At 36.1% G+C, this 25,472-nt stretch overlaps 1 protein-coding gene and 2 long non-coding RNA genes across 12 annotated transcripts; 1 reads left to right on the top strand and 2 right to left on the bottom strand.

The window, feature by feature from the left end:
• On the top strand, positions 1–2,218 carry LOC144090886 (uncharacterized). 3 transcript variants are annotated; one of them, XR_013305537.1, is made up of 6 exons: positions 1–139; positions 323–408; positions 1,477–1,595; positions 1,660–1,778; positions 1,843–1,961; positions 2,023–2,218. It is a non-coding gene; the product is annotated as an uncharacterized LOC144090886 (long non-coding RNA). The 3 variants fall into 3 exon arrangements; XR_013305539.1 differs by lacking the exon at positions 1,477–1,595; XR_013305538.1 differs by lacking the exon at positions 1,843–1,961.
• On the bottom strand, positions 2,214–4,921 carry LOC144091398 (uncharacterized). The gene is made up of 4 exons (XR_013305677.1): positions 4,860–4,921; positions 3,419–3,489; positions 3,192–3,340; positions 2,214–2,318 (listed from the first exon to the last, which is right to left on the bottom strand). It is a non-coding gene; the product is annotated as an uncharacterized LOC144091398 (long non-coding RNA).
• A 704-nt stretch (positions 4,922–5,625) lies between these two features.
• Positions 5,626–24,100, bottom strand: rab27b (RAB27B, member RAS oncogene family). 8 transcript variants are annotated; one of them, XR_013305533.1, is made up of 9 exons: positions 17,183–18,972; positions 16,792–16,937; positions 16,674–16,712; positions 11,609–11,780; positions 10,603–10,691; positions 9,097–9,200; positions 8,838–8,961; positions 8,180–8,635; positions 5,626–8,092 (listed from the first exon to the last, which is right to left on the bottom strand). XR_013305533.1 is itself a non-coding variant. In XM_077622773.1 (8 exons), exons 4-8 carry the CDS (start codon positions 11,759–11,761, stop codon positions 8,449–8,451), a joined length of 657 nt encoding a protein of 218 aa, XP_077478899.1. In that variant the 5' UTR covers positions 11,762–11,780; positions 16,674–16,712; positions 16,792–16,937; positions 23,846–24,100; the 3' UTR covers positions 5,626–8,448. The 8 variants fall into 8 exon arrangements, 7 of the variants coding, with proteins under 7 accessions (XP_077478899.1, XP_077478902.1, XP_077478898.1 ...); XM_077622773.1 differs by lacking the exon at positions 17,183–18,972 and adding an exon at positions 23,846–24,100 and having other exon boundaries at positions 5,626–8,635; XM_077622776.1 differs by lacking the exon at positions 17,183–18,972 and adding an exon at positions 23,846–24,100 and having other exon boundaries at positions 5,626–8,635; positions 16,792–16,884.
• Between the last annotated feature and the right edge of the window lie 1,372 nt (positions 24,101–25,472).

The following is a 25,472-nucleotide window of genomic DNA, read 5'->3' as shown; positions in this document are numbered from 1 at the left end:
GTTCAAATAGCCGACGTCAAACCGCAAAATGGCTGATGAGCCAGGAGGAAGCACGGGCGTGCACTGCAGAGCAGCTCAAAAGTGACGATTTGCCGAAGAAAGCCTGACAAACTTCTCACAGGACGATGCAGCACATTCGGTATGTTGTCATTTGGGGATTTCGAAGCCCCAGTTCTCGTCTTAAGAGTGATAAGAGCATGATTCGTTGACGTGATGTAGCCCCATGTGTGTGCAGACATCAAAATGTTTGCAAACAAATTGGCTACATTGCGTTACCGATCGCTCTTTTTTTAAAAAGAAATCATTCCATTGTGTGTTTCAGTCCCTCAACGAGCACAGACTGCTGGGAAACATCAAGAATGTGGCCAAAACGACCAGAAAGGGGCATCTTGTCGACGCCATAACAAAGTGAGTCATTTTTAAATAGTTCCGATTTTCTCTATCCGTGTAATATTTAAACGTCAGCGTTCAGTATTCAAGGCTTTGCTCAATTGGCTCGTTTTTCATCATGATACATTCAACTTTTGAATGTAAACACTAACTAGCTTGGTGTTTTTTTTAATAGCAAAAACCTGTGGATAAATCACCCACACAAATGCCATTAGTCGATTTGTAAGGAATATACAGTAATCCCTCGATTATCGCTGTTAATGTAGACCAGACATGGCAGCAATAAATGAAAAACTGTAAAGTAGGGTCATCCCTATTGAATTTAATTTAAAAAATATATACTAAAGTGGCAAGTGTAGGAGTAGCTTCCGCTTGTGAGTTTCACATCTTTCTGAACTTACAAATAATAATCAAACATATGCTTTGTCATCATCATTGACTTGACAAAAGCCTAATTGTCATCATACCCAGATAACTGCGTATGACGAAATTGGTAATGGGTACAAAAAATTCTGCCATGTAGTGGAACTGTGCACTCAAATAGATTATATACTTTTACCCAATTAACTTTCTTAAAGACCTCAGGGCTTGGGCTGTTTCATTTTTAGTTTTAAATGTGGTTTTGACAAAACCTAAGTGAGACATTTATTCAACAATAGTGCAGGTGTCATTTTTGACTAATTTAAACATTTTTTTTCCTTGGCATAAGAGAAAAATGGAAGCTTTTTGGATATATTTTTTAAAGAATGAGTGGATTTGAAATTGACTGAAACTCAAGGCAGAAGTAGGATTTATTTTAATGTAATTTGTACCTGGTGGCCCCCTGTCTAGTGTTTTCTATATTCATCAAAATTCTGATTATTTGTTTGGAGGAAAACATGAAAAATAGACTGGATAGGGGCCTTTAAAGACTTGGATCATTTTTTAGTCTCTGCAGCAGACAAAAAGAAAACCAGACCATCAGCAGTATGTCTAATATTGAGTACCCTTTTGATGTGTTATAGTTAAATTTGACTTGATTAGGCCCTAGTCTGTCTTTTTTATGTAACCAAATCTATTGTGCCTTGACCCCTTTTTGTTTTCCAGAGTTCCACTCAAGGGGGACAAGGTTTCCTGCCTATGTACAGATAGGCTGATGCACCCCCTCATTTCTCGGTGCTGGGGGTTACGCCAGAACCTATCTCCAAACTTTTTCAAAATAAAAGGTAAGACCTTGCGAATGGTTTTTTACTTAACTTTGTGTATTGACCCCCTTTTTTTGTTTTCCAGAATTCCACCCTAGGGGGACAAGGTTTCCTGCCTATGTACAGATAGGCTGATGCACCCCCTCATTTCTCGGTGCTGGGGGTTACGCCAGAACCTATCTCCAAACTTTTTCAAAATAAAAGGTAAGACCTTGCGAATGGTTTTTTACTTAACTTTGTGTATTGACCCCCTTTTTTTGTTTTCCAGAATTCCACCCTAGGGGGACAAGGTTTCCTGCCTATGTACAGATAGGCTGATGCACCCCCTCATTTCTCGGTGCTGGGGGTTCTGCCAGAACCTATCTCCAAACTTTTTCAAAATAAAAGGTAAGACCTTGCGAATGGTTTTTTACTTAACTTTGTGTATTGACCCCTTTTTTTTTTTCAGAAATTCACCTGGTGCCCAGGGGAGTGTCTTCGTCCATTTGAAAATGGATGAAGGCAAACCAGATTTTTCAAAATGCTGGACGGCCTGCGCGAACCTATCAGTGGGTTTTTTCAAAATAAAAGAACTTGCAAAGTATATTGGTGTTATGCCAGAGCCTATCTTGTAACTCTTTCAAAATAAAAGATCTTGCAAAGTATATATTTCTTTTTATTAACAGGAAAACATTTTAACTCTTGCTCTTAAGAGTTGCCACATCATATTGAAGTGTTGATTGGTTTGGCCAGTCTTTTCTCCACCTGAAGACAGCATGGTTATAGCTTAACAAACAAAAAGCTGGAAAAAATAAAAACACTTAGAAGAAAAAACTGGTGGAGTAAACAGATTAGAAGAAAATGGGGAGTAAACACTTAGGAAAAAAACTGGGGGAATAAACACTTAGAATAAAATATTAGAAATAAAATCTGGTGGAATAAATACTTGGAAAATAAAATTTAGAAGAAAAAAATGGCGAGTAAACACTTAGAAAAATACAGGGGCTATACACTTAGAAAAATACGGGGTCTATCCACTTAGGGGAAAATAAAATTAGAAAAAAAAGGGGGCTATACACTTAGAAAATAAAATTAGAAAAAAAAGAGGGGCTATACACAGAAAATAAAATTAGAAAAAAAAGGGGGGCTATACACAGAAAATAAAATTAGAAAAAAAAGGGGGGCTATACACTTAGAAAAATACAGGGTCTATCCACTTAGGGGAAAATAAAATTAGAAAAAAAATGGGGGCTATACACTTAGAAAAATACAGGGTCTATCCACTTAGGGGAAAATAAAATTAGAAAAAAAAAGGGGGCTATACACTTAGAAAAATACAGGGTCTATCCACTTAGGGGAAAATAAAATTAGAAAAAAATGGGGGCTATACACTTAGAAAATAAAATTAGAAAAAAAATGGGGGCTATACAGGGGCTATCCACTTAGGGGAAAATAAAATTAGAAAAAAAAGGGGGCTATACACTTAGAAAATTAAATTAGGAAAAAAATGGGGGCTATACACTTAGAAAAATACAGGGTCTATCCACTTAGGGGAAAACACTTAGAAAATTAGAAAAAAAAGCTGAGGGAATAGATACTTAGAATTCCTGCTCTAACATTAACTGAGATCCTTCTTACCTTAAAGATTTAGTCAAAGAGCTGTGGGGAAATGAATGGCCAGTGAAACATCACCATGATGATTTAGGCTTTTATTTAATTAGGATTTTCAGAAGTACAGAGACACCATATGATTCAAGTGGGCAACTTGCGAGGAAGATATCTCAGGCCTGTTGCATGCAAAAAATAGCAAAAGTTAGAATACATAGAATGGAGATTCAACTTGTTTTGGGGGCGTGTAGTTTTACCTTGATCTGGCACAGTCTCTTCTTTAACCTCAATAGTGCTCTAGGCATGCTAGAAGAGCTGCATCTTGGTGCTAAACAGGGAAAATTTGCACACAAAAAAGCACGAGTCAGCATATATAGAGCCTGGAGATTCAACAGATAGGCTTAGTTGTTTTTTGGGGGAAGTAGTTTTATCTTGATGCTAAACTGGGAAAACTTGATTTAACCAAGGTATTTGGGGGTTGCCAAACAATTACGGGATAGAGAAATCTTACAAGAAATGTAATAAACGATCAAGATAAAGAATGAAAATTAGTTAGCGAGTGCCAAGTGCATTTTTTTCCTTTTCCAGACAAGGCGATTAAATATACAGACTGACGTTAACAGCTAGGACAAGGGTGTCAAACTCGGGTTGGTTCGCGGGTCGCAATAACGTCAACTCAATTTCACGTGGGCCGGACCATTTCTGAAATAATATTTTGATATATTTTTTTCTATTTAAATTGGATTAAAAAACTATCAAAAGCCCTAAATATTCAGTTTTTAAAGATCTAAAAAAAAATGTTTGTTTGAGCTTTTTTTTCTTGAGGGAAAATATCTTCTAATAATTTGTTTTTCATTTCAAAAGGAAACAAAATATTTTTGGGAATATGGTCAATATTAGTGGAAAACAGAATTTTTAAAATATATTTATTTTTAGATTTTACTAAATGCTTTTTGAACTAAAAACACAAAAAGGAAAAAATGGATTAAAAAACTACAATTATTGATTTAAAAAGTGGAAAATGAGGAAACATAATATACATGTATAATCTTCATTTGAATTTGATCCTAACAGAAAGTCGGCACTCATGATTTACTTTCTCGGGCCGCACAAAATGATGCGGCTGGCCAGATTTGGCCCCCGGGCCGCCGCTTTGAGAACCAGTGAGCTCGGAGAAAGTTGGCTTAGTAGTTTTGTATACGGCGATTAAATATACAGACTGACGTTAACAGCTAGGAGAAAATTGGCTTAACAGTTTTGTACAAGTTATTTTTTTTTCTAAAAACAGAACAATTACAAATCGGCAACGGGTGTTTAGCACTCGCGATGAAAACTATCATTACATAAAACACTAAGTCGTGCCTCGATGTCATTCTAGAGTGAGCATTTACCCAGCAAACTGTCGGTTGATGTCTCGGCGTTGTTTGATTAAATTTAAAGTCTTGCTACACGACTCAATAATGGAGAGATAACAGACAACATACTTTTTAAGTCAAATCGTGACGCTAACGCTAATGCTAACTAGTACCATACAGCACAGAGCCGGTGAGGAAAAGAGGCGCAAACTTGAATTGTCGACGGTGTGCTAAACCTGGCATTAAACTAAGATGTTTGTTGGCGTTTTGGGCTCAATTGATTGCTGAAAAATCTCCCGATAGCGTGATAAAAACGCATTTAGTGAATTGCTCTACTCCTTACCTTGTCGGCGTGCTGTCGACCGTCAGCGTGGGCAGGCTTCCCAAAAGGAACGGTTACTGCGCATGCGCTTAATGAACTCAGCCACGTCGACGATAGGCGTAACCACGCCCATATTGTCCTCCCAACTCATTGCCTATGTTTTGAAGATGACGTGGAATAGTCGTGAGTTTTGTGGTCTTGATGCTATAAAACAGTACGTATTAGTAAACCAATTTCACCAAATATTGAGTAACATTTGACTTAGTATTTTACATCAACTCACCATTATTCCAAGCCATCTGACTCCATTAAAAGTTTAAAATTTGACACGCAAAGAATGCTTCATTGTATTGTATACAATAACTCAGTGGTGGACCATCAGGGCCTGCAAGGTCTTCTCTGTTGGTCTAAAATAGTATCTGAAACAGACTGATGTTTATTATATTTTGTCCATGAATATTTGTGATGACCATGTATAGTGAGGCTTTTTCTTGCAAAAATTACCACGTATAGTAAGGATTTTTTCTTGGAAAAATGACCATGTAGTAAGGCTTTTTTTTTTGCAAAAATGACCATGTATAGTATATATTCTGTCCGTTAGGTGTCAGTATACGTACGTAGTATTGTTGTTGATGCTTCAGCCGTGTGTTTGATGTGGTTTTAATCTCTTTCTGCAATTGATCCTTAATAGGAAATTGTCTTCACAGAATATATAATGGATTTATTTGGATGGTAGTCGTCGACCTCTGGTTATTGATCAGTTATAATTATGAATGAGAAAGACATCCAAAATTTAACCGTTTTATTTGCAACACCAAAAGCATCACGGTCATTTCATTCTCAATGGTTTCAAACATGCTGCCTGGCAGTGCCACAAACCTAAAAACGAGAAAAAATTAGTAAGAAATAACACACAGGCATTGAACAAAAACTTTACAAACAGCAGTCATCTGGGAAATATCCAGAAAGAGTTCCAAAAATAAAAGCTCTTAGGAAACTTAGATATTTTTTTCATCTAGCAAACAGAACAATGTGCAGTTCACACTTTACAGAGAGAAGAGTTAGTAACAGGCACAAAATGACTCCTTAAACATTGTAAACTTTTAAATCTGTATGGGAAAACATGCATTAAGAGGTACATCAGTCAAGAAGACGCGTTGAAGAAAGTGGGAAGAACCTAATTAGAAATTAATAGACACTTGGATAAGGTAAATCATTCTTTTAAAATACAGTTGTCGGGAGGAGTATCGCTGATGTGCAAGGCAAAAGCCTGAGTTAAAAGTATTAAATCATGAGAAACTACTTATTGGAAATTATAGAATAGAAACATTGGTGATTGAAAAGAAAACTGGAGAAAATGTTTCTGGAAACAACTAAGATAGAATCAACTTCAATATAAAATGCTCAGAAAAAGTAATATTAACATTATTGTTGGTCAAAACTCTCCATGTATGTTGAAGCACTGCTGAAAATACACAAAAATATTTTAGAGTTGGAAAAAAAAGTTATATTTCTCTTAATTTTAACATTCAAAAACATGTTTAAGTACATATTTCATGAGATGTTTTCTTTTTTTAATCCAAAATACATGATTGATTTGGGGTTAATTAAAGTGTTACACTACTACATATATACTTTGAGTTCATTGAAGATTTTTAAATGTTTATAAATTTGGATTAGAATTTGTCTAAAATTCAACTAGGAAAAGTTCCAGCTAAGATCATAATATAACATTCATTTATACAAGAGAGAAAAAAAAAACACTTCTGATTTTATTAAATAATTACCATTAAATGTTGGGAGGCTCTCTTACACACACAAAAATAATAGCTTGACAAAAAAGGTACTGAAGTTTACATGATGCAACAGCACATTTATTGACTCAATCCAACATGTGGGCAAATAAAAGATCAAACAGGAACCAAACGTAGAACCAAAAAAGCTATTTTTTTCAAACTATACAAACTTCCTTCTGGTAAGGAAGGGTTTGGATGCTACCACGGTGTGTGAGATTTATATGGCACGCTCATCAGATGTTGGCACGCACATGCAGGCACACCCACAAAGAAACGTAAAAGTATAAGTTTTATCTGAGGTGTTCTTCAGTTGAAAATATTTTTTTAAATCAAGTTATTTTTTATTTGCATTTGGCACATTGGCAGATTAAAGGTGATAAATTGAAGCCAAAGCTTAAGGTCACATAAACCTTTTGAACACATCCATTGTGCACAAGACAAAAATGTCTTATATTGAACTCATTCTGTAATGATATGAGTGGAGGGCAATATAATAAGTTGAGATCCCTTCAAATGCAACAATGGAGAGAAAAAAAAATCATATGTAGCAATAAGGTAATTTCTGTTTCTTGTGCAAATCAACACTTCAACACACATTTCCCATAATATAAGGCAGATAGAGGTGTCGTGATTTTGGCTAAATGGTTGACTTGCACAAAACAATGTATAAGTTTAAAGTCACCCAGGTTTTGAAATACATTTTAACTGATGGAAACCATTCAAGTGTAAATAAATAGAATTTTTGTACAGAGAAATTCTAGACGTTGTTTGATTGACTGGAAAATAACTATGTAAAAAAACAAACTCTGCAGCTATTTGTTATGAAGTTTGCATTCTAGGTATAATGGAGAAAAAAAAGTTAACATATTTTGTTAGAAGTCAGAAGGACAAGGCATCATTTCATCACACTCAAGTGATAATCATGTACAGTAACTCCAGATGTATTTGTTTTCCACTAAAAAAGAATAAATGTAATTTAGCATAACAAATGCAACTGCCTGTATGTCAATATGCAGAGTATATTATAAGTCTTGGGCCACCATTAGATCAGATATTTAACACAAGCTCAATCAATAGGTATGAAACTATCCATATGAAAGTATTTAGTTCTCTCTACTGTAGTCTACTGTATGCATAAAAATGACTGTACTAAAGTGTATCCACACCTTTGTCTTAATCCTCACAAAAATATACTATACTGATTTTGGCAGATTCAGAAGTTCTTGTTTTTTTTTAAGCAAAACCTTCTCACAACAATGAAACAGGTGGAGGCCCAAGACTTTTATACAGTACACCAAAAGCCTGGCAATAAAAAGGTCGGTAAGACACAAAAAGAGCAAAATACTTTCAAATAAATAACCATTAGAATACGATGCAGACGAATCCATCAAAGGATTAAAGTGGACTCTGTGATGAATTTGAATAAATCCATTTGAGACAACTAAAGCAGGAAGCAGCCTTGTTGGGAAGTGAAGGAAAGATTAGAACATTTAACTGTAAGGACGAAAAAAGGAGACTGGAGGTTAAATGAAAACAAGTACGTACCTGGCCTCGACTCAACAGTGTCTTACAACTAAAATGGAATTCAGACCGGCATGATCCAACTGCAGTACTTTGTGTACCTTAACCCTGCTCCACTCCCATTGAGGTTTTAGGCAAAAGCAATAATGAAAAACATAAAGAAAGTAGGTCAATTTTAGTCAGAGAGAACACACGGTGACACCAAAGAAGCATGCAAGCAAAATGTGAAACGACAAAAAAAGTGTGGCGAGTAGAGAGTACACTTGGTCACTTCGAGAATAAGCACTTGAGCTCTAGCATGCACATTTCTTCTCGTCGGGCTGTGCAGTCGAGAGCTTTGTAGACCCCGTGCCATTAGAAGGCTCTGAAGGTGGCTTTTCCACACATTGTTCCATCCTCTTCATGACCAGGTCCAACAGTGTGATGACAGCCCTTTCTACCTCCACCCCAGTTGCAGCGCTCGTCTCGAAATACGGGACCCTGCCATCAAAAAGTTACCTCATTTATTTATTTTTGCAGCCAGTTTCACTAATATTGAATCTACCCTTATCTTTTTAACCACATTGAAGTAGAAGTAAAACAAAACAGGCATATTTGCAGACTTTTATCCTAAATTCGAGAGTATTTCAATCGAAATCAGATGAATGGTGTGCACCTATCAAGTGAAATAGTCTGGTTTTACCCGTATTTATCAGCCAGCTCCTTTGCTTGTTTTTCTTGAACCTCACGCTGGTCAGCCAGGTCAGCCTTGTTTCCAACCAACACTATGTCTGGGTGTTCACAGTAGGCATTGGCCTGTAGCTGACCTGCAAGGCATCGCAGAACACCCTATTGAGCTTTCATTTTTGTAAAATAAGACCACTATTGTGTGTTGATATCTGGCATTTAACACAAAGGTAATGCAGCTTTTACTGAACGTAACGATGACATGAATAACATACTCATCCAGTTTCTGACGTTAAGGAAGCTCTGCTGGCTGGTGAGATCAAACATTAGAAGGAATCCCATGGCATCTCGGAAGAACGCCGTAGTAAGGCTACGAAACCTGGAAACCAAGCCAAATGAGGGTTTTACATAAATCCAACCTTGGCACTTTACTGCTGTCTAAAAGCAGTATTTCCAAGTTTCACTTCAATTCAGACCTTAATGGCAGTGCAGTTGTAAGCAATATTGACTCTGCTACACTTGCTAAATTGCTGATCACTTTGTCATGCACATTACGCATAAGGATATAAGAAAACAAATTAGTTCATTTTGGATAGTAATAATAATGAACATATGTTGTTGGAGCAGTACATAGGTCAACAGAGTGTATATTTTGTTTTATAAGCATACTATAATATTAAAATCCATCTTGTGATAAAATTCAAGGAGTCTAATGCGTGTTATGAATGCTGGGGGGAAAAAAGTAAATAAGTCGGTCACAAAAATAGGTCGACATATCATTTTTGCCCTGGAGCTGCAGCTGCAAGATATATATTATTCCAATATCTAAAACGCTTTCAAACCACAATGAGTCACAATTTTTTTTCTCAGTAGAAAGGTACCCTCTACGACATCATCATTATTCAGATCCATAATTAGTACACGATTATTCAATTCATGGGATAATTGATTCTAAAAAGAATTTGAAAATGATATATTATAGTCTGGTATATACTGACTGTGAAAAGAGGCATAAAAAAATCTAATATGCCAGCAGTAAATGTAAATGTCTTGTAAGAAGTAAATGAAAACACTATACACACACAAACAGAAATGCAGAACACGTACAATGAGTGACAGGCTGAGAGTATGTAGGCGAATAGAATTCCATGTAATTGGTTTTTCTCCTTTTCCTTTTTCATTTAAAACCCTTGAAACTATAATTAAAAACTTCTCAACGTGCCTGAGTCATCCTATACTGAGTCATCTTTTCTCTAATAATAATAGTAATAAAAAAAAGAAAGAAAGAAATAATTCAACACATCAAAACCTTTTAGCAGACTGTGTATGCATGTAGGGGTCCAGGTATGATGTGGGTGAACATGCAAAAAACATACACATATAGAGTACTTCTCTGTATGTATAGTACATGACGCACATCTAGTTATTATTAGATATAACTATGAGTCATCTCTACTGGTAGTGGGCAGGCTTTGGCGTTTTTAGATCCATTTTCCAGTATCAAAGAGGGAGCTTGCAGTTTTTCCACAAAGAAATACATGGATAAAAATATATAAAATCACTGGTTTATTCATTTAAGTTAAAACTGTAAGCTGACAGAAAACTATTATGTAATTTATATTTTTAAACTGTTATGTTTAAAACTGTGTTTCACAGTGAACAAACAACAATGCATTTTATTTAATTTTGTGGGAATGCAATTAAGAAAATACGAATGCCATCAAAGCGTTCATCTAAAATGTAAAAGTAGAAATAAATAAAATGAATAAAAAGACATCTACCTTTCCTGTCCAGCTGTGTCCCAAAGCTGTAGGTGAACCTTGAAGGTTTTTCCAGCTGTCATTCCATTTGGGCTGGAAGCCGTGTACATCTGGGGGAAAGTGTCACTTTAGATAGGTAAAGTAAGCAAAAAACATTGTCCCTGTTGGTGTCCACAACAGATAGCGATAATTCAAAATTTCAAAAAGAGACAATTGACGATGGACTGCACTTTGAACCAGTGCGAGCGTTTTTACATCAGTTGGAAGGAAGTCTTAAATGTCATTGAACACCCTTGATTGTCACAAATGAAACCTAGTCATCTCTCTAGCACAACTGGGAGTTGGTTCACACACTTTTTATCAAGAAATCTCAGGTGAAATACTGTATGTGATTGCATTTTCAAGGCGACAGGTAGAAGTAGATTTGTGTCAAGAAGTAAATTGCATACAAAAGCAAACGATATAGTTACAGTATGAGTCAATTTTGTTTTGGCTTACAGTCATTTTTCTAAACATCAAAAATGCCTCCCCGGGAAACATTCAGAAGAGGCATCAGGTTCTCCACAGGTCAAACCAGAGATTTCAGACAGCTGGGAACCAGCCAAATTCCCATGCAACCATTCCCCACTTCCAAATTAGGAGCAGCCACATGACAATCTTTCTCATGTAACATGTTGACCTAGTGCAATTTTCTCAATGAATGGATGTAGCAAAAACTTTATCATCTTAACAGGCAAAAATAAATTACTGCCACAAAATAAACTGAAATTAAATTCAATAACCCTGTGACGACGAGTGCAAAGGTTCGAAAAAGTTACGAGAAATTAAACTATTCACAGTTAACACCATCTGGTAAATCATGAAAAAAAGACCTTAAAGGGGCTCTATTAAGTAATAACCGGACTTAAAGAAACATACATTAAATATAAACCCCCTATGGATTCAGATCGACCATTCTACGTGACCATGCAGCAGAACAGGACAATTTTGAACAATATGACAGATCCAATGATAAAAACATCCTTACCACTCTTTTTTCCCTAAAGTCAATCCCAACTGTGGTGATGAACTTGGGGTTGAATTTGTTATCTGTGTATCGGTACAGGAATGTTGTCTTCCCCACACCAGAGTCTCCCAGGGCAAGGAGCTTTATCAGGTAGTCATAATCCCCATCAGTCATAGTGATGACCAATAGAAACCTGAAACAAAAAGATTGATACAGATGCATGTTAACCATCCATCCATTATGCAACATCTGGAATGCATCATTTTGTTTACTCAAAACAACTGTTTCTACAGCAGTCATGTTCAAAGTTGGCGATAATGTTTTGACTAATGGAAAAGCCTGTGCAGTTCAGTATCATTAAATATTGTTCCACTTTCATTCAACCAAAAGTCTGGACGGATCCCCTTAGAAGAGATAAATGTTTGATTGAAAAGGAATGCAGTATTTTTGAGATCATTCTCCCTTCACTGTTCATTGGCTCAGGGTTAAATGTGGAATGTTTCAGCAGACTACTGTCATACGACTCCAATTCACTGTGCTAAAATAGTTTATTATAGAGATGCCATAGGTCAACTGACAGAATAGCTCCCAATCACACATACTCTGATAGCACAGAAAGAGAAAAGTACACCAATTAGGTCTGTCCATTATGTCTATGTGGTAAGATAGACAGCTACATTTTCTTACTCACCATTAATAGAGACATATAGTTTGACTTTTCAAGATGTCAGGGACAATCATGTGAGACCCTCCTATGTCTATTAGACAAAGGATCAGAGGAGGGTAAGTTCTAAAGGATGATGAATTATTTTAAAATATCACTTAATTGTATTAATCTTAGTGTTTTTTATGACTGCAGTGATTATGGTTTCATATCTTTGAAAAAACCTGCATAAATTATTCATTTTTATGTAATCTAACAGTTATCATGTGGTGCTTGCTTTTATAAGAACAGTAACAACTTTAAAAAAAAGGGGGTAGGGGTAATCAAACTGATTAAATTAAGCACTAATTGAGCATTTTGTGAATGCGGACCATTCAGTTTATTAGTTTTAAATATATATCTTTCATAATAGAGATAAAAATCCATGGAGTTTAGACGTGATTAAATGTGCGCAGTGAGGCCTATTTATATGTTGTCATGTCTTGGTGGATATCAAGAATGCATGTGAGAACGGGCTAAAATGCTTTGCTGAATTATGACAGCGGAAGAGTTTAAGTGAGGTGACAATACATATCATTTACATCTCTTTGCAGAGTGGTTCCTGTACATTCACCCTTATACCAGAAGTAGAATATTTACCGACTATCAGCAATACCGCTGTACAGATTTTTTGCATTGAACTCATTGTAGAAAAAGTAGTCTCAAGAGCGTGTTAAATCTTGTATCTCAATAACAAGGATGAACAAAAACACAAAGCACCACAGAGACATTAAAAATGCATGAAGAATCAAACACAACAGGGGAGATGGGAAACAACCAGCAGTGTCGATGCAGACAGTGTGCAGATCTATGAACAAAAACAGTCTTTGTTGCCCGAAGAAAAAGAAAAAAAACGAGCTTAAACATATTATTTACATGTTTTCCCAGCAATACATGAGTTGCAATATTGCTGTTAATTTTTATTTATTTGAAAATTCTCCATGAAAAGCTACATTTTAATGATTCAGGAAATCAACAGACAACATCCGCAACAAATATTATTGTCTATCTGGAAGTCTAAAACTCTCATTTAAAAACCCTTGTGGGGAATTATGTCAAAACCACCATAACAATTGTTATTTGCCAAGCCCTCCACTTTGGCAATACAGATTCCACACAAGTGAGAAAAAGAAGTGGCCAATTCTTATTATTAGGGATACATTCGCCAACCCTCATCACTGCACTTTCAGCTAAAGGTAAAGTAAAAACTTTTTCACACAGGGAGGAGGAGCAGGATTAGAAAAATGATTGAATGAAACCACTCCCTGTATTTTCCACCTTGATATGATACCATATAGTAATTAGCCAGTAAGTTGTTAAATAGGAAAACATGTACAAGTGAATGTTTTAAAACTGGAAATTATTAAAGGTTTGGACATGGGATGGGCAGCTGCCATTTGTCAGGGAAACCTAGTCTGATGTGTCCTCTGGTCTAAATCAGCTTAAACAAAGCGGACACCTGTTTAGTTTTGTAGCCTCTTTGAGGACATTGATGAAGCTCTTTGCTGAAGGCATTCATTTGATTGCTACAGTCAATAATCAATAACTGCTAAAGAAAATGAAGACAGCCCCTCAGTTATTTTGTCAACAGCTCCCCTGGGTTTCCTCACATCGTTGAGACCTTTGAGTGTTTCAGAACCACTTAAGCAAGCACTGAGATATTCATGATGACAGAGCCTGCTGGGTTCTTCTGCTTAAGTCATCTGCAACATGAGGGAGCAAAAATGCTTTTTTAAGATGTCCATACTGTTTTTAATAAAAGAGCCATTTTATTTCTGCCTATTTGAAAGGTTTTGTAGGTTTCAGCAGATGTTGCAAATAATCAAAACAGGACTAAATCCATTTTAAAATGTTATATTGGTGTGGTGACAAAATAATCTTTTATTATAACTATTATTAGTAGTAGAATTCAACTATTACCATTTACAATTACACGCTTATGCTATTAAGACCATTTGATGGCTCCAATTTATAGTGTATCTAAAAAAGATATGACATGGTTCACTGTCCAGTACAATGCAAACAAGCAAAGCTATTCGTATATTAACTGCATTATTACTCTGACTCGGCTTCTCCAATGCATTCCTAATCCCACAGCGGGATGTTTACTTGGCAAACAAAACAGAAAACTACCGCAGCTGGATGTGAAAGGTTAGCATTGGTGATGGCGGTGCATTAAGAGCAACTCCAAAATAGTCGTGCATGCAATGGTGGATGTTCTAAAATAGGCTAATAAATTGACATGAAAAATATGCAAATAGCATTTGTTTTCAACACGACAAAATTGAAAGACAAATCAGTGCAAATGGCTCTTGTTGAAGGCAACTAAGATTCCATTGGCAGGCAAACCGGTAATTATAAAGGACAGTATTCCTTTCATGTGTTGACATTTACAAGTTGAAATTTTACTTAAGAGGTAATCTCCTTACTTGTATGGCCAGCCCTGTCAAAGAAATCGGAAATCATTTGACCTTTGACTGTGCCTCTTAGGTCACTGGCTTGTTTAGTCAATATTTTGACCTGGATGACTTGATTCCATGTTAGTATTACAAAAGGTGGTTGAGCGGTATATCTCAAATGACCTTCTCTGTGGCAAACTCTTGAATAAATTGCTCTATTATATAGAGTAGGTCAAATATGAGAAAATGAGAGGGTAGAAACAAATTGAATATATTAGACGAGCAGGAATTACTCAACACCCTTGGGCTTCCAAGCAATCCTGCAGCTATTGACTTTTCTAACATTTACAAACTAAATAACAATGTGTTGCAGATGTTTTCCCTTCTGCAGTCAAACCTGTTTTAAAAGGTATTCTTGCACTTCTTTGTACATATAAATGATAAATCCTATGGCATACTAATTTCAATGGCATCAAAGTAATGAGAATGTTGCCATGCATCATTTTCTTCTCAAATGTTTAATAATTTACTAAGCATTTGTGGTAACACTACCACTGGATATAAAATTGTGTTCTCCTTGTATGACAATGACAGCATGCTCAAATCTGATGAAAAATATTCCGCAACAACGTGACTCAGTTTTTAAACCACACATTATTGCAACCTCAGTTAAGTAGTAATGAGCTGGATTTTATGACCTTGACTGATACTAGTTGCAATAACAACCTCGACAACCAGCAAGTAATGTGAGCCTAGACATCATCTCTCTGCTTAGTGAGAAATATTTCGACAATAATAGGTCTATTGTGTCTTGGCCAGTTCCCGACTGCATTGTTTATCTGCTTGTTTCTTGTTTTGGCGTTGTCAACTAAATCTTGGCCAACTAGGCTCATCAGGCTCCAAATTACATTTTTCCAACTTCAAATTTCACATGTTATGCAAGTACTCCTTTGCCACAGGGAAAATCGTGGTTTCAGCTAGAAAATCAATTAGTGTATGTTGCGGTAAGTAGGAGTTGAAATTGCGATTTTAAGGTCATGATATTTATCCAAACCGCTTTAACCTCAGAATTATAACAACAGGGTGACAACATGTGTGACATGATAATGTGAAATCCAATGGTTATTCAGTTACACAATGTATAAACAACATTATATAACAAATTACTCCACATAAACAATACTGTACAAGTCTAGTGCATGCTTATTTAAATATCACTGATGTAGGAAATACCAAATAAAGTAGAAAGTGCAAAATATGAACCCAACCAAAGCTAACAAATAATAGTCCAAATTGCCTTGATACAAACTGTAGATTGCCTTCACTTGGAGAAGTTAAAATCTACACACTCCCAAACAAGCAAACAAACACAATGGCTTTTAGAAGAATTAATTTTGCATGAGATTCTACACAACTATAAAATGACAAGTGAACTCCAGTTGACATTAGAAAAAAATCAATTTGTGGTGTTTGTCACCTACAGGTCAATAGAGAGGATTCTGATTCCTTTTCAAAAGACAACCACAAAAGAATATTTATTTTTGCTATGTGAAATTACACTAAGCTAAATTACAGTTTAAAACATTTTCAAATTGCTTCTTTAGGGTGATAGAAAACTGATGATTTAAAAAAGCAGGTAAGGATGCTCAGGTTATTTCTGAAAAAGCACAAGTTCCCCTGCTTACATTAAAGTCATATTACAACAATTTTAAATTCTTGACTTTACGTCATCACATGATCCGAGACTTGGCTGAAAATAATATTCCGAGCAGATTTGACATATAGTACATCGTTTTCAAAGAACAGGGTGTATTCGTAGACCACCACTTCACGCAAAAGGCACAGTCAAAAATCCTATTTCACTGTACAAACAATCAAATTGTGTCATGCCTTGGCTGCAACTTTTCTTTAACCACAATCACTTTGCGTTTATCTAGTGGCCTGTCACATGCATTCATCTCCATGGCTTCAAGGCCTGACTTACCGCTCAGCGGGTCCTCAGCTGATTCAACTGTGCCGGGTCCTGGAGGGGAAAAGGAGGCGTCAGGGAGCAGCTGACCAGCCGTCTCACATCTACACACACCGACTGACTGTTTGCCTACCATTCAGTTGAAGGCAGACAAGGACGAAGAACTTTAACAGCCACACCCCCCACAAGCAGCACCACCGAGTTATCTGATCAGCTGACTTAGTGGCTGGCCGAATGACAAACTCGGTTAAGGCAAGTGACCACCAGTAAAACCGCCTACTAAATAAGTAGATAAAAGAGGACAAACAATTACAATTACAATTCCTTAAAACTAAAAAAAAAACTATTGCGAATAATAGCAATTTTTAACATAACACAAAAAAATATATTTTAGGGAATTATAACTTTAGCAACATCCTTCTCTAACGTATTGCCTTGAACGGATAACTCAAAAAATATTTTTTTAGGGTGTTAAATTAACCCTTAACGCCTACCATACGGCTAGCCATCTGGTTATTACCTACTGTATTCTAGTCTGAAGATTTCTGCTTCTCTGGTTCTTCCCCTTCCTCTCTTCTACTCGTCCTCCTCTGCTATTGCATATTGCTTCTGTCTGACTACTACTGCTGCTGTGCTGTGTAATTAGAGGGTGGGGCCTGGCTATGGTAAGTTAGTCCTAATCGTGCACACACACACACACACATACACACACACGATTCATTGGAGGCAAGTACAGCAGAAAGCAGCCTCAGGATATGCAGGTAGAGTAGTAAAGCAGGAAGTGTCATAGACCTGAAATGTGACTGCAAAAGATAATTCTTCAAGGAGGAAATGCATTTTGTATCTGTTGCGCAAGTGTACTCGCATATTGCAGGAGTGACAGCAACAAATAAACTAAAGCCGAACTAAAGTGGTAATGTGTCCAGATGGCTCCTCCATATAATTTAATTCAAAATTAGTTAGATGAGATTGCAGGAGGGAATACAACATTTTATCAAATTAATCAGATTGCCTCTCCGTTCTAGTTGTCACTGTTAATATGTTTAGTACACAAATATCTTTCAGTACTCTTTCTTCACTGCTGGAGATCTTATAGTGTCATTAATGTACCTCTATTAACTAACTTAAGTGCAATATTACATTTGCAACAAAATACTGTTTTTTTAAGGCTAAAAAGTGACCAAGATTTCAGAAGCAAACAGCTGTTGATTCAATGCCAAATAATTTTAAGGATTGCCAAACCACCAAACTTTCAAAGATTACACACAATGAAATATCTGGAAGACTACACTACACCACATTGAATATTAAAATACATATGCAATAACTAAATCTGAAATATTTAAATTGTAGAATTTAAATAAAATTATATTAAAACTAGGGAGGATTATCTGCACACCCTGGGTTTATATATTTGGATAAAATGGCCTATAGAGGTGACATGTATGTACAAATGGATAGTTCACTGTATAATTTTGTTCTGCATGACTTGTTACACAGAGCAATGTACTCTGGGCAGGCAAACTAGACAAAGGCCACTGACACAAATTTGAGAAATAGGAAGAACACATCCTTCACAAATGGATGTTCCTCAATATTTTCTCACTTGGAGACACAATGTTCAATCAAAGCTGCATATCGTGCCCTATAATATCAGCGGAAAGAAAACAGCTGTCATGAACAACCTCAACTTCTAGCGGTGACAGTTACATTTCCTCCGCTATTAGAAGAATATGAAACGGGTTAGTGTTTAAAATATAGCTATTGCAAACTATACCGGCCAAACTGACATGTATAGTTGAAATCTCAGCCTGAACGTTGGAATCACAAGACTACAATGACTTCTCACAAACATATTTTATGTTTTGAGGCAAAATGTGACTCGAAGAACACAATGTCAATTCTAGCCTGCACAAAGGAGATCATTGTAGTTCACCTGCTGATCATCATGTTTTTCACAGGCCACAATGATGTCAACAAGACAAAAAGTAAATGCTAAGGCTGATTAAGTTGCCTAGTGAGTTACACTGACACGGTCATAAACAGCATATTAATTTAGATAGATGTAATATATATCACAAGTGTAATCATTCTTGACTTAAGAAGTCTGTTTATATAATGAACCCACTTAAGGTCTACATCAAGGGTGTCAGACTCGGGTTGGTTCGCGGGCAGCTTTAACGCCAACTTGATTTCACGTGGGCCGGACCATTTTAGATATAATATTTAGATTTATTTTTTATAAATGGATTAAAAGAACTGGATAAAAAGCCCTGAATATTCAATGTTTATTTTAGCTTTTTTTATATATATTTTTTTAGATTTTACAAAATGATTTTTGAACTAAAAACACAGAAAAAAAATGATTAAAAAATTACAATTATTGATTTAAAAGAGTGAAAATCAGGAAATTTCATATACATCTATACTCTTCATTTTAATTTGATCCTAATACAGAAAGTCGGCACTCATGATTTACTTTCCCGGGCCACACAAAATGATGCGGCGGGCCAGATTTGACCCCCGGGCCGCCACTTTGACACATGTGGTCTACATTATTACTTTGTGTAAATGTCTTGTAAACGTAAAAAAAAATCTGCTTTTGCGGTTGTAAATAATGCCTTTCAACTAACACAAAAGATACATACATGAACTATCAATCATTTTTTTCCATTAAAAGCATATGTAAGGCGCTAAATGAATAAACAGGACAAAGGTCTTTATGTTGTCGCTCCAGTTTAAAACATGTATGAACCTCCTGCCTCCTGTGGCTTGACGGTAAGTAAGCCGGCATGTGTTTGTGAGAATAACAGAGAGGGAGTTTTGGAAGAGGAAATGACATAACAACACTGGAGTGGCTTCTTGGTTATTTTAGAGCCTGAAAACAGTTGCCTTTCGTCAGGTGTTTATTTCCTTCAATTTCATTATGGTCTGGATCTTAGGACTTTTCTTTTTATTAAGTACTTTTTTTCTTTAAATATAGGTACAGTATATGTTTATTAAGCAATTTGATGCAGAGAGTATCCTATGCTGCACTGGAAAAAAAACTATTAAAGAGTTTTATGAGGGCTAAGGATTTATTACTTTCTATTATTTCCTCAAAAATATATGTACTGTAATTTGAGGACTATATACTACACCGACTATAAGGCACACCCACCATTTTACAGGCAAATTATCTTTTTTCCCCACATAAGCCACACAAGAGTAATGGACACGGGAGTCTTAATTGTATTATGGGATTTTAGCGGCCAAAATCATGCTGCTCATTAGCCTATAAAACAATAAGACACACTGGACTATAAACCACAGGGTTTAAAGTTGGGAAGGGAGAGGTTTATAGTCGAAAAGTTGCAGTGGGCGAAATGCTTTCTCATTTAAAATAGTCTTATTAAACCTCTAATCAGTTTCCCAACACTGACCCAAGCCATATACTTACTACTAGTCCCTTTTAGAGGAAAAATAAAATAAAATAAAAAATAACAGCACAATAAAGATGTCGAAAAGGGGGAAGCATGGGCTAATTATTGGCCTTGTATTAAATATTCTAGGAGACAGTGGTGCCTTATCTGTTTGTCACAGACCTGTTATGGACCATAGCATAAAAAGAACAAACATCTATTATGTGTGTGCGTGAGTATGTGTTTTGTTTATCCAGTTATGATAGTCAGAGCAACAAGTCCAGTAACAAGCCATACATGTAATCTGACTATCTGAAACACATGATATAGTCCAATAATTTGAAATCTCAAATCTGAATGTATGCATACTGGCATTGAAGTATAATAATACGCTTTTAGGGGAAACACTGTCTACAAGTTGCTACTCATGCGGTATCGACATTATGAGCACAATTCAGAGAGTAAATGATTAAACTGCAGCGTGTGAACAGGAAGTGTCAGAAGGTCTTTTCCCAGCACTTGCATTAACAGAGGCATCTTTAAGAAATAAATAAATGAATAAATAAGAGCATTTAGTTTCTGTTATTTTGGTTTTTAATCTGTAATAATAACTAATTACTATAACGATATTTTACAAACAGACTACACGCGTGCCACTGAACTTGAACGAGTAAAAATGTTAAAAATATAAAATGGTTGCTCTAAAAATACAAGGTACCTTTTACTAAAGCTGAAACACTGTTGTATTGATAAATATTGAGAAATAAAGTGAAATTTTAAAAGTTAGCACATTGCCCAATTTAAATGAAGAGAAAAAAATGAATAATTGTAAAATAAACGTTTTACCAAAATTGAGAGTAACTTTTTGTTGTGGTTTGCCATTAACAACAACATAAAATTCTTACTGCCACTTTTGATAGTCCTTAAAGGGAGTAGGAGTAAAGCATCGTGACCAGAAACTCCGTGCACTTGTAAAACAACTTCACCTCTCCTCCTTCTCATTTTATATCCCATCATCACCTCCCTCTCTTCTTTCAGTGGTTCCGTCTCTGTCACCAGGCAACTAGCCTTTTCTCCTTTACGCTTTAATCACGTTCTCTCTCATCTTTGTGAATCTTTTCTTTTACATTTACATGTGGTTTTTCAACATGCCATTTCCTCTTGCACAACAAGGCTTGCGTTTAAGTGAATGAATGCTAAACTGTGTAGAAAGGCTGTGAAAAAATACCAATTGTTGCAGTTAATGTTTGCTTGTTTGTTTTTTGGGTGGGGTTTCATTTGCTTCTTAGTTGAATAGTTTGTTATCCTAGAATGCATCGCTTTTTTTTTTTTAGAATCGGTTAATTCGTATTAATGTTTTGGTTGATATTAGTTATTTTCAAAAATAGTTTGAATCCAATGGCATTTTGCCGATTACATGCTAATATATTCGGACTTTAATGAAACAATGGATGCTTTTGAGTGATGTTGTGCAAGAAGTAAATGGGATGCATGGCTGTCAGCCCATATGCTCATTAGCATTCAATGTCTTTATATGTATATTTTGCAGACTCTGTAAGTCCAATATATACACAGTATGTTTTAAGATTTATATTAATGCTCAGCGTGCTTAATAGTGTGTACCACCAAATTCAAATTATTCAGGCTAGCTAATTTAGTGATATATTACTTAAAGTTGGAGGAAAAACAGCTTTTATAGAAGAATATCCTCCGAGAACTGTGTGCCACTGTTCTATAGATCAACATAGTCTGAGTCATTAAAACAGCATCACTTTATGAAGAGTGACCCACCATAAGAAGTTGTAATCACAGTGGTTTACAATCGACAATAAAAGTGTCAGGAGAGGGGAGGGAAAAAAAGTATATATCGAACGAGTACAAGCAAAAATATTGTTCTGTTATTATTTTCACATTCCTTAAATTCCTCCCATCATGTATGCATTTACTATTCTCTTTGTCCAACGTTCCTTCTTTTTTTTAATTCATGATGAACTATTAATTGGTCATTGTATCAATTTAAATCCCGATATTGACATGTTTTTTTACAGTCCATAGAAGCCACACACTGCAGAAGCGAAACCGCAACACTTCACCTAGAGATCTCAAGCAAACACAAAAAAAAGATTTGAGAAAGGGCTTTATTAATTGGCAAGCAATCACCTTGTAATCACTCTTTCTTGGTAAAATCTCAGGGGACGCCCACACAGTGGAGAATGAGGAATCAAGTAATTACAGTAATTAATAGTGGTGGAGGGGCGTGCGTTTTGGATGTGAGCTGTCACAAAGCGGCCCCAGCACGCCCACGTGGCTACGTGTTATCTAAAAATTTGGTGGCAACGTCTACATCAGTGGTTCTTAACCTGGGTTCGATCGAAACCTAGGGGTTCGGTGAGTCGGTCTCAGGGGTTCGGACCGGGAACCTCTGCCGTGGAAGTCAAGACACATCGACTCATCGTGCCCCGCTTGACCATCACTGGCTGCAGATGATCACGTGACATTGCTTGGCCAATCAGTGCTGCAAGGAATTTATAGATCTTGAATTGGAAAAATATCATATTTTATTTGAGAATAAAGTAGGGTTTGGTGAATGCACATGAAACTGGTGGGGTTCGGTAGCTCCAACAAGGTTAAAAACCACTGATCTACATATTTTAGGTATTCAAACAAGTACTACTAATAGTAGTTTGATAGTTTAACTTTTTAATATATATATATCAGCAAGGATGATCTTACTGTTCTAAATTCTGTGTGGTGTACTCTAAATGACCAACATATCATAACTGATCTAGACTGAAAAAAATGTGTTTGTGCCAATGTTTGATAAAGATCTGAAGGGAAAATCTAGATGAAACTGTTCCGGTAATGTGAAGAATAAATGTCACCATCAAATGTCATGGACTTTATAGAAATGTCTTGGTTTGAACTTTAGAGATTCAGTGTGTTTTACATTCCACGATGCATTGCAGCACATAACATCCAGAGTAGGAAATTAAAGTAAAATTTGTTATGATAAAAATTAGATTGCAATAAATTCACTAATGATGACTAACAGTAATTATTTATTCTTTAGATCCAAAGCATAAACAATATGAATACTATGGGCAAATAAATTAAAGATATGTCATACATGAATTTTGATTGATGTGATATTTTCCCTGATAAAATCCGAGATATTACACAAAAAGATACAAATGACATTTGTCATTTTGCAGGCTTTTTGTTTCCGACAAACAATTAATGGCTCCGAATTTAATTTTTATTTTGCTGTCAATTATTTTGTGCTTTGTCTTTCAAATAGTTAATATGGATTTTAAAAGAAATATAATAATAATTGATATTATTCAAGTTTTTTAATTAGCAAAAAAATAGTCACTGGCTCTAAATAAAGGACTACAAATCTTAAGTGTCAACTTTTTAATAGCTGTCTACTATAGTGACAGACTACCTAATAGGATACCGCATCTCAAGTCACACATTTGGAATCGATGTTATTCTCAAGGGTCATTAAATGAGCAGCACACAAAAATACAAATAAATAAATAAATTAAATAAATAATAACCTCATTTTTGACATGGCTGCAGAGCCCCTTTTCTCCACAACTGAGCCCCTGACAGCTCTGCGCCTGCCGGGTTATGACTCATAGCCCACCGCTTGCTATCCACTGATGCTGGGAGATACAAGTTAACGCGGAAACGCTCTACTAAACAACCCCCCGTCAACATGACAGCTGTATCGGGCGTGTGAGTCGCTGCCTGCACATTAGGAAGAATGTTGATCTCGTTTACCTTTGACGTTGGAGAAACAAACTCAGATCGCCCTCGCAGGTGGCTGCAGCTCTCTGACCAGTGCGTCTCCTCTTCTTCCTGCTCCTCCAAGACGTCGCATCGCTCCCCCACGGCGCTAATGGAGACGGATTTCCGTGAACAGACCGATCCAAGTGCACAGAAGTCGGAGAAAGTGGCTCGGATCTACTGACGTGAACCTGGACAAGTGTACCTCGGAATCATGGAGGAAGCTCGGCTTTTTAACCGGGGTGGAGGGTTGACGTTGTTGATGCCTTCAGGGACACCTCGCCACCTCGGAAACATGGAAACTTGTTTGATTACTAGCCACGGTAGAATAAAGAACCACTATATCTTAATTAAATAACTCACAAATCTTATCAAATTAAGTATACATCTAGAATAGAATAGAAAAAAAAACAATGTTTGATAATTTAACACCAAAACTGTGAGATTTGTACTTGTACTAGTGTAAAACATGAGATTACTATAACAGTAATAAAAAAATATAATAATGATGAGTATTAAAAGTTGTTTGTCTATATGTCCCTGTGCCTCCTGCCCATATTGAGCTGGACACCACGCCTCTTGTGAGGATAAAAGGTACAGAAAATAGATGTATTGATCTTTTTATTTTCATTTTACTTTGTTAAGTGCATCCAATGTACTAATGTGTGTTTGGATTACAAATTCCATCCCCTACATGCTTAACCTGACATTCACTAAAGTAGATAAAATCTTAAAAGATCGTTCTTAATGGCTTTCCATTACATCTTTGCATTGTTAACAATTGTTTGCCCCTGGCCTGCATTCACCTTGTGAGTGTGTGCATGCGTGTGTGTCATTCGTTTGCTGATCCCAAGCCATGGTCTTTGCCCACCTGTTGCCATGGAGATGGGAGCTCAGCTTCAACAGGGCATGTTCTATTATACAATAATACAGAAAGAACCATATTTCACACTTAATTTCAGCTCATATGTGCTTGCGCAGGGCACGTAAACATAAATGCACTTTCACACCTAAAAATTTATGAACACTAGACACAGTGCAGACTAGGGTTAGTAGGGAAGGCAGACATGTAGAGGGAAAACCAGGTTATGGAAAAATGTGTGCCTGGAAGATAACAAAGCCAGAAAAGGGAAGACAGGAGACTGGAGAAATATCAGGGGCTGGAAAAAAAGAGCTAGAGAAAATGTGAGGGGGTAAAGTCATCAGTGGTACCCGTCATGAACAGGACATTCAGTTTTCAACAGATATTTGACACCAAGAGCACAACACTGGAGAAATCCTGTGTAAATCCGGCAAGAAACCTACCACCAATTGGGAAATAAAAGATCTATGTGTATATTAGGTTTGAAACACTGCTCAAAATCCATGTCTCTGTTTCGATCAAAGTTTTGAGCTTATGCTATTGGCTTGGAAAATATCTATGTCATGCATACTAATATTAATGGAAAAGAAACAAACATAAAAAGCAAATGAGAATTACACATTGAACAGAAAACAAAAAAAATATGTTAGACTTCACGATTAAACTTGAAATTGAAAAATTATACATTATTTTCAAAAGTAGATATTAATATTTTAAATAAATGTATATTTATTAAACATTTTTCAAGAAATATACTAA

The sequence above is a fragment of the Stigmatopora argus genome, chromosome 16, assembly GCF_051989625.1.
Source record: "Stigmatopora argus isolate UIUO_Sarg chromosome 16, RoL_Sarg_1.0, whole genome shotgun sequence".
NCBI classification, from domain to species: Eukaryota; Metazoa; Chordata; class Actinopteri; order Syngnathiformes; family Syngnathidae; genus Stigmatopora; species Stigmatopora argus.
The sequence above is the reverse complement of the archived record's forward strand: the minus strand, read 5'-3'. Positions and strand labels throughout refer to the sequence as shown.

Coding starts and splice junctions, on each gene's coding strand:
- rab27b (XM_077622773.1), bottom strand. CDS start 11,761: ATGACTGATGGGGATTATGACTACCTGATAAAGCTCCTTGCCCTGGGA. Junction 9,201..10,602: donor GACACAGCTGGACAGGAAAG/GTAGATGTCTTT, acceptor CTTGGTTTCCAG/GTTTCGTAGCCTTACTACGG. Junction 8,962..9,096: donor TAACGTCAGAAACTGGATGA/GTATGTTATTCA, acceptor GATGCCTTGCAG/GTCAGCTACAGGCCAATGCC.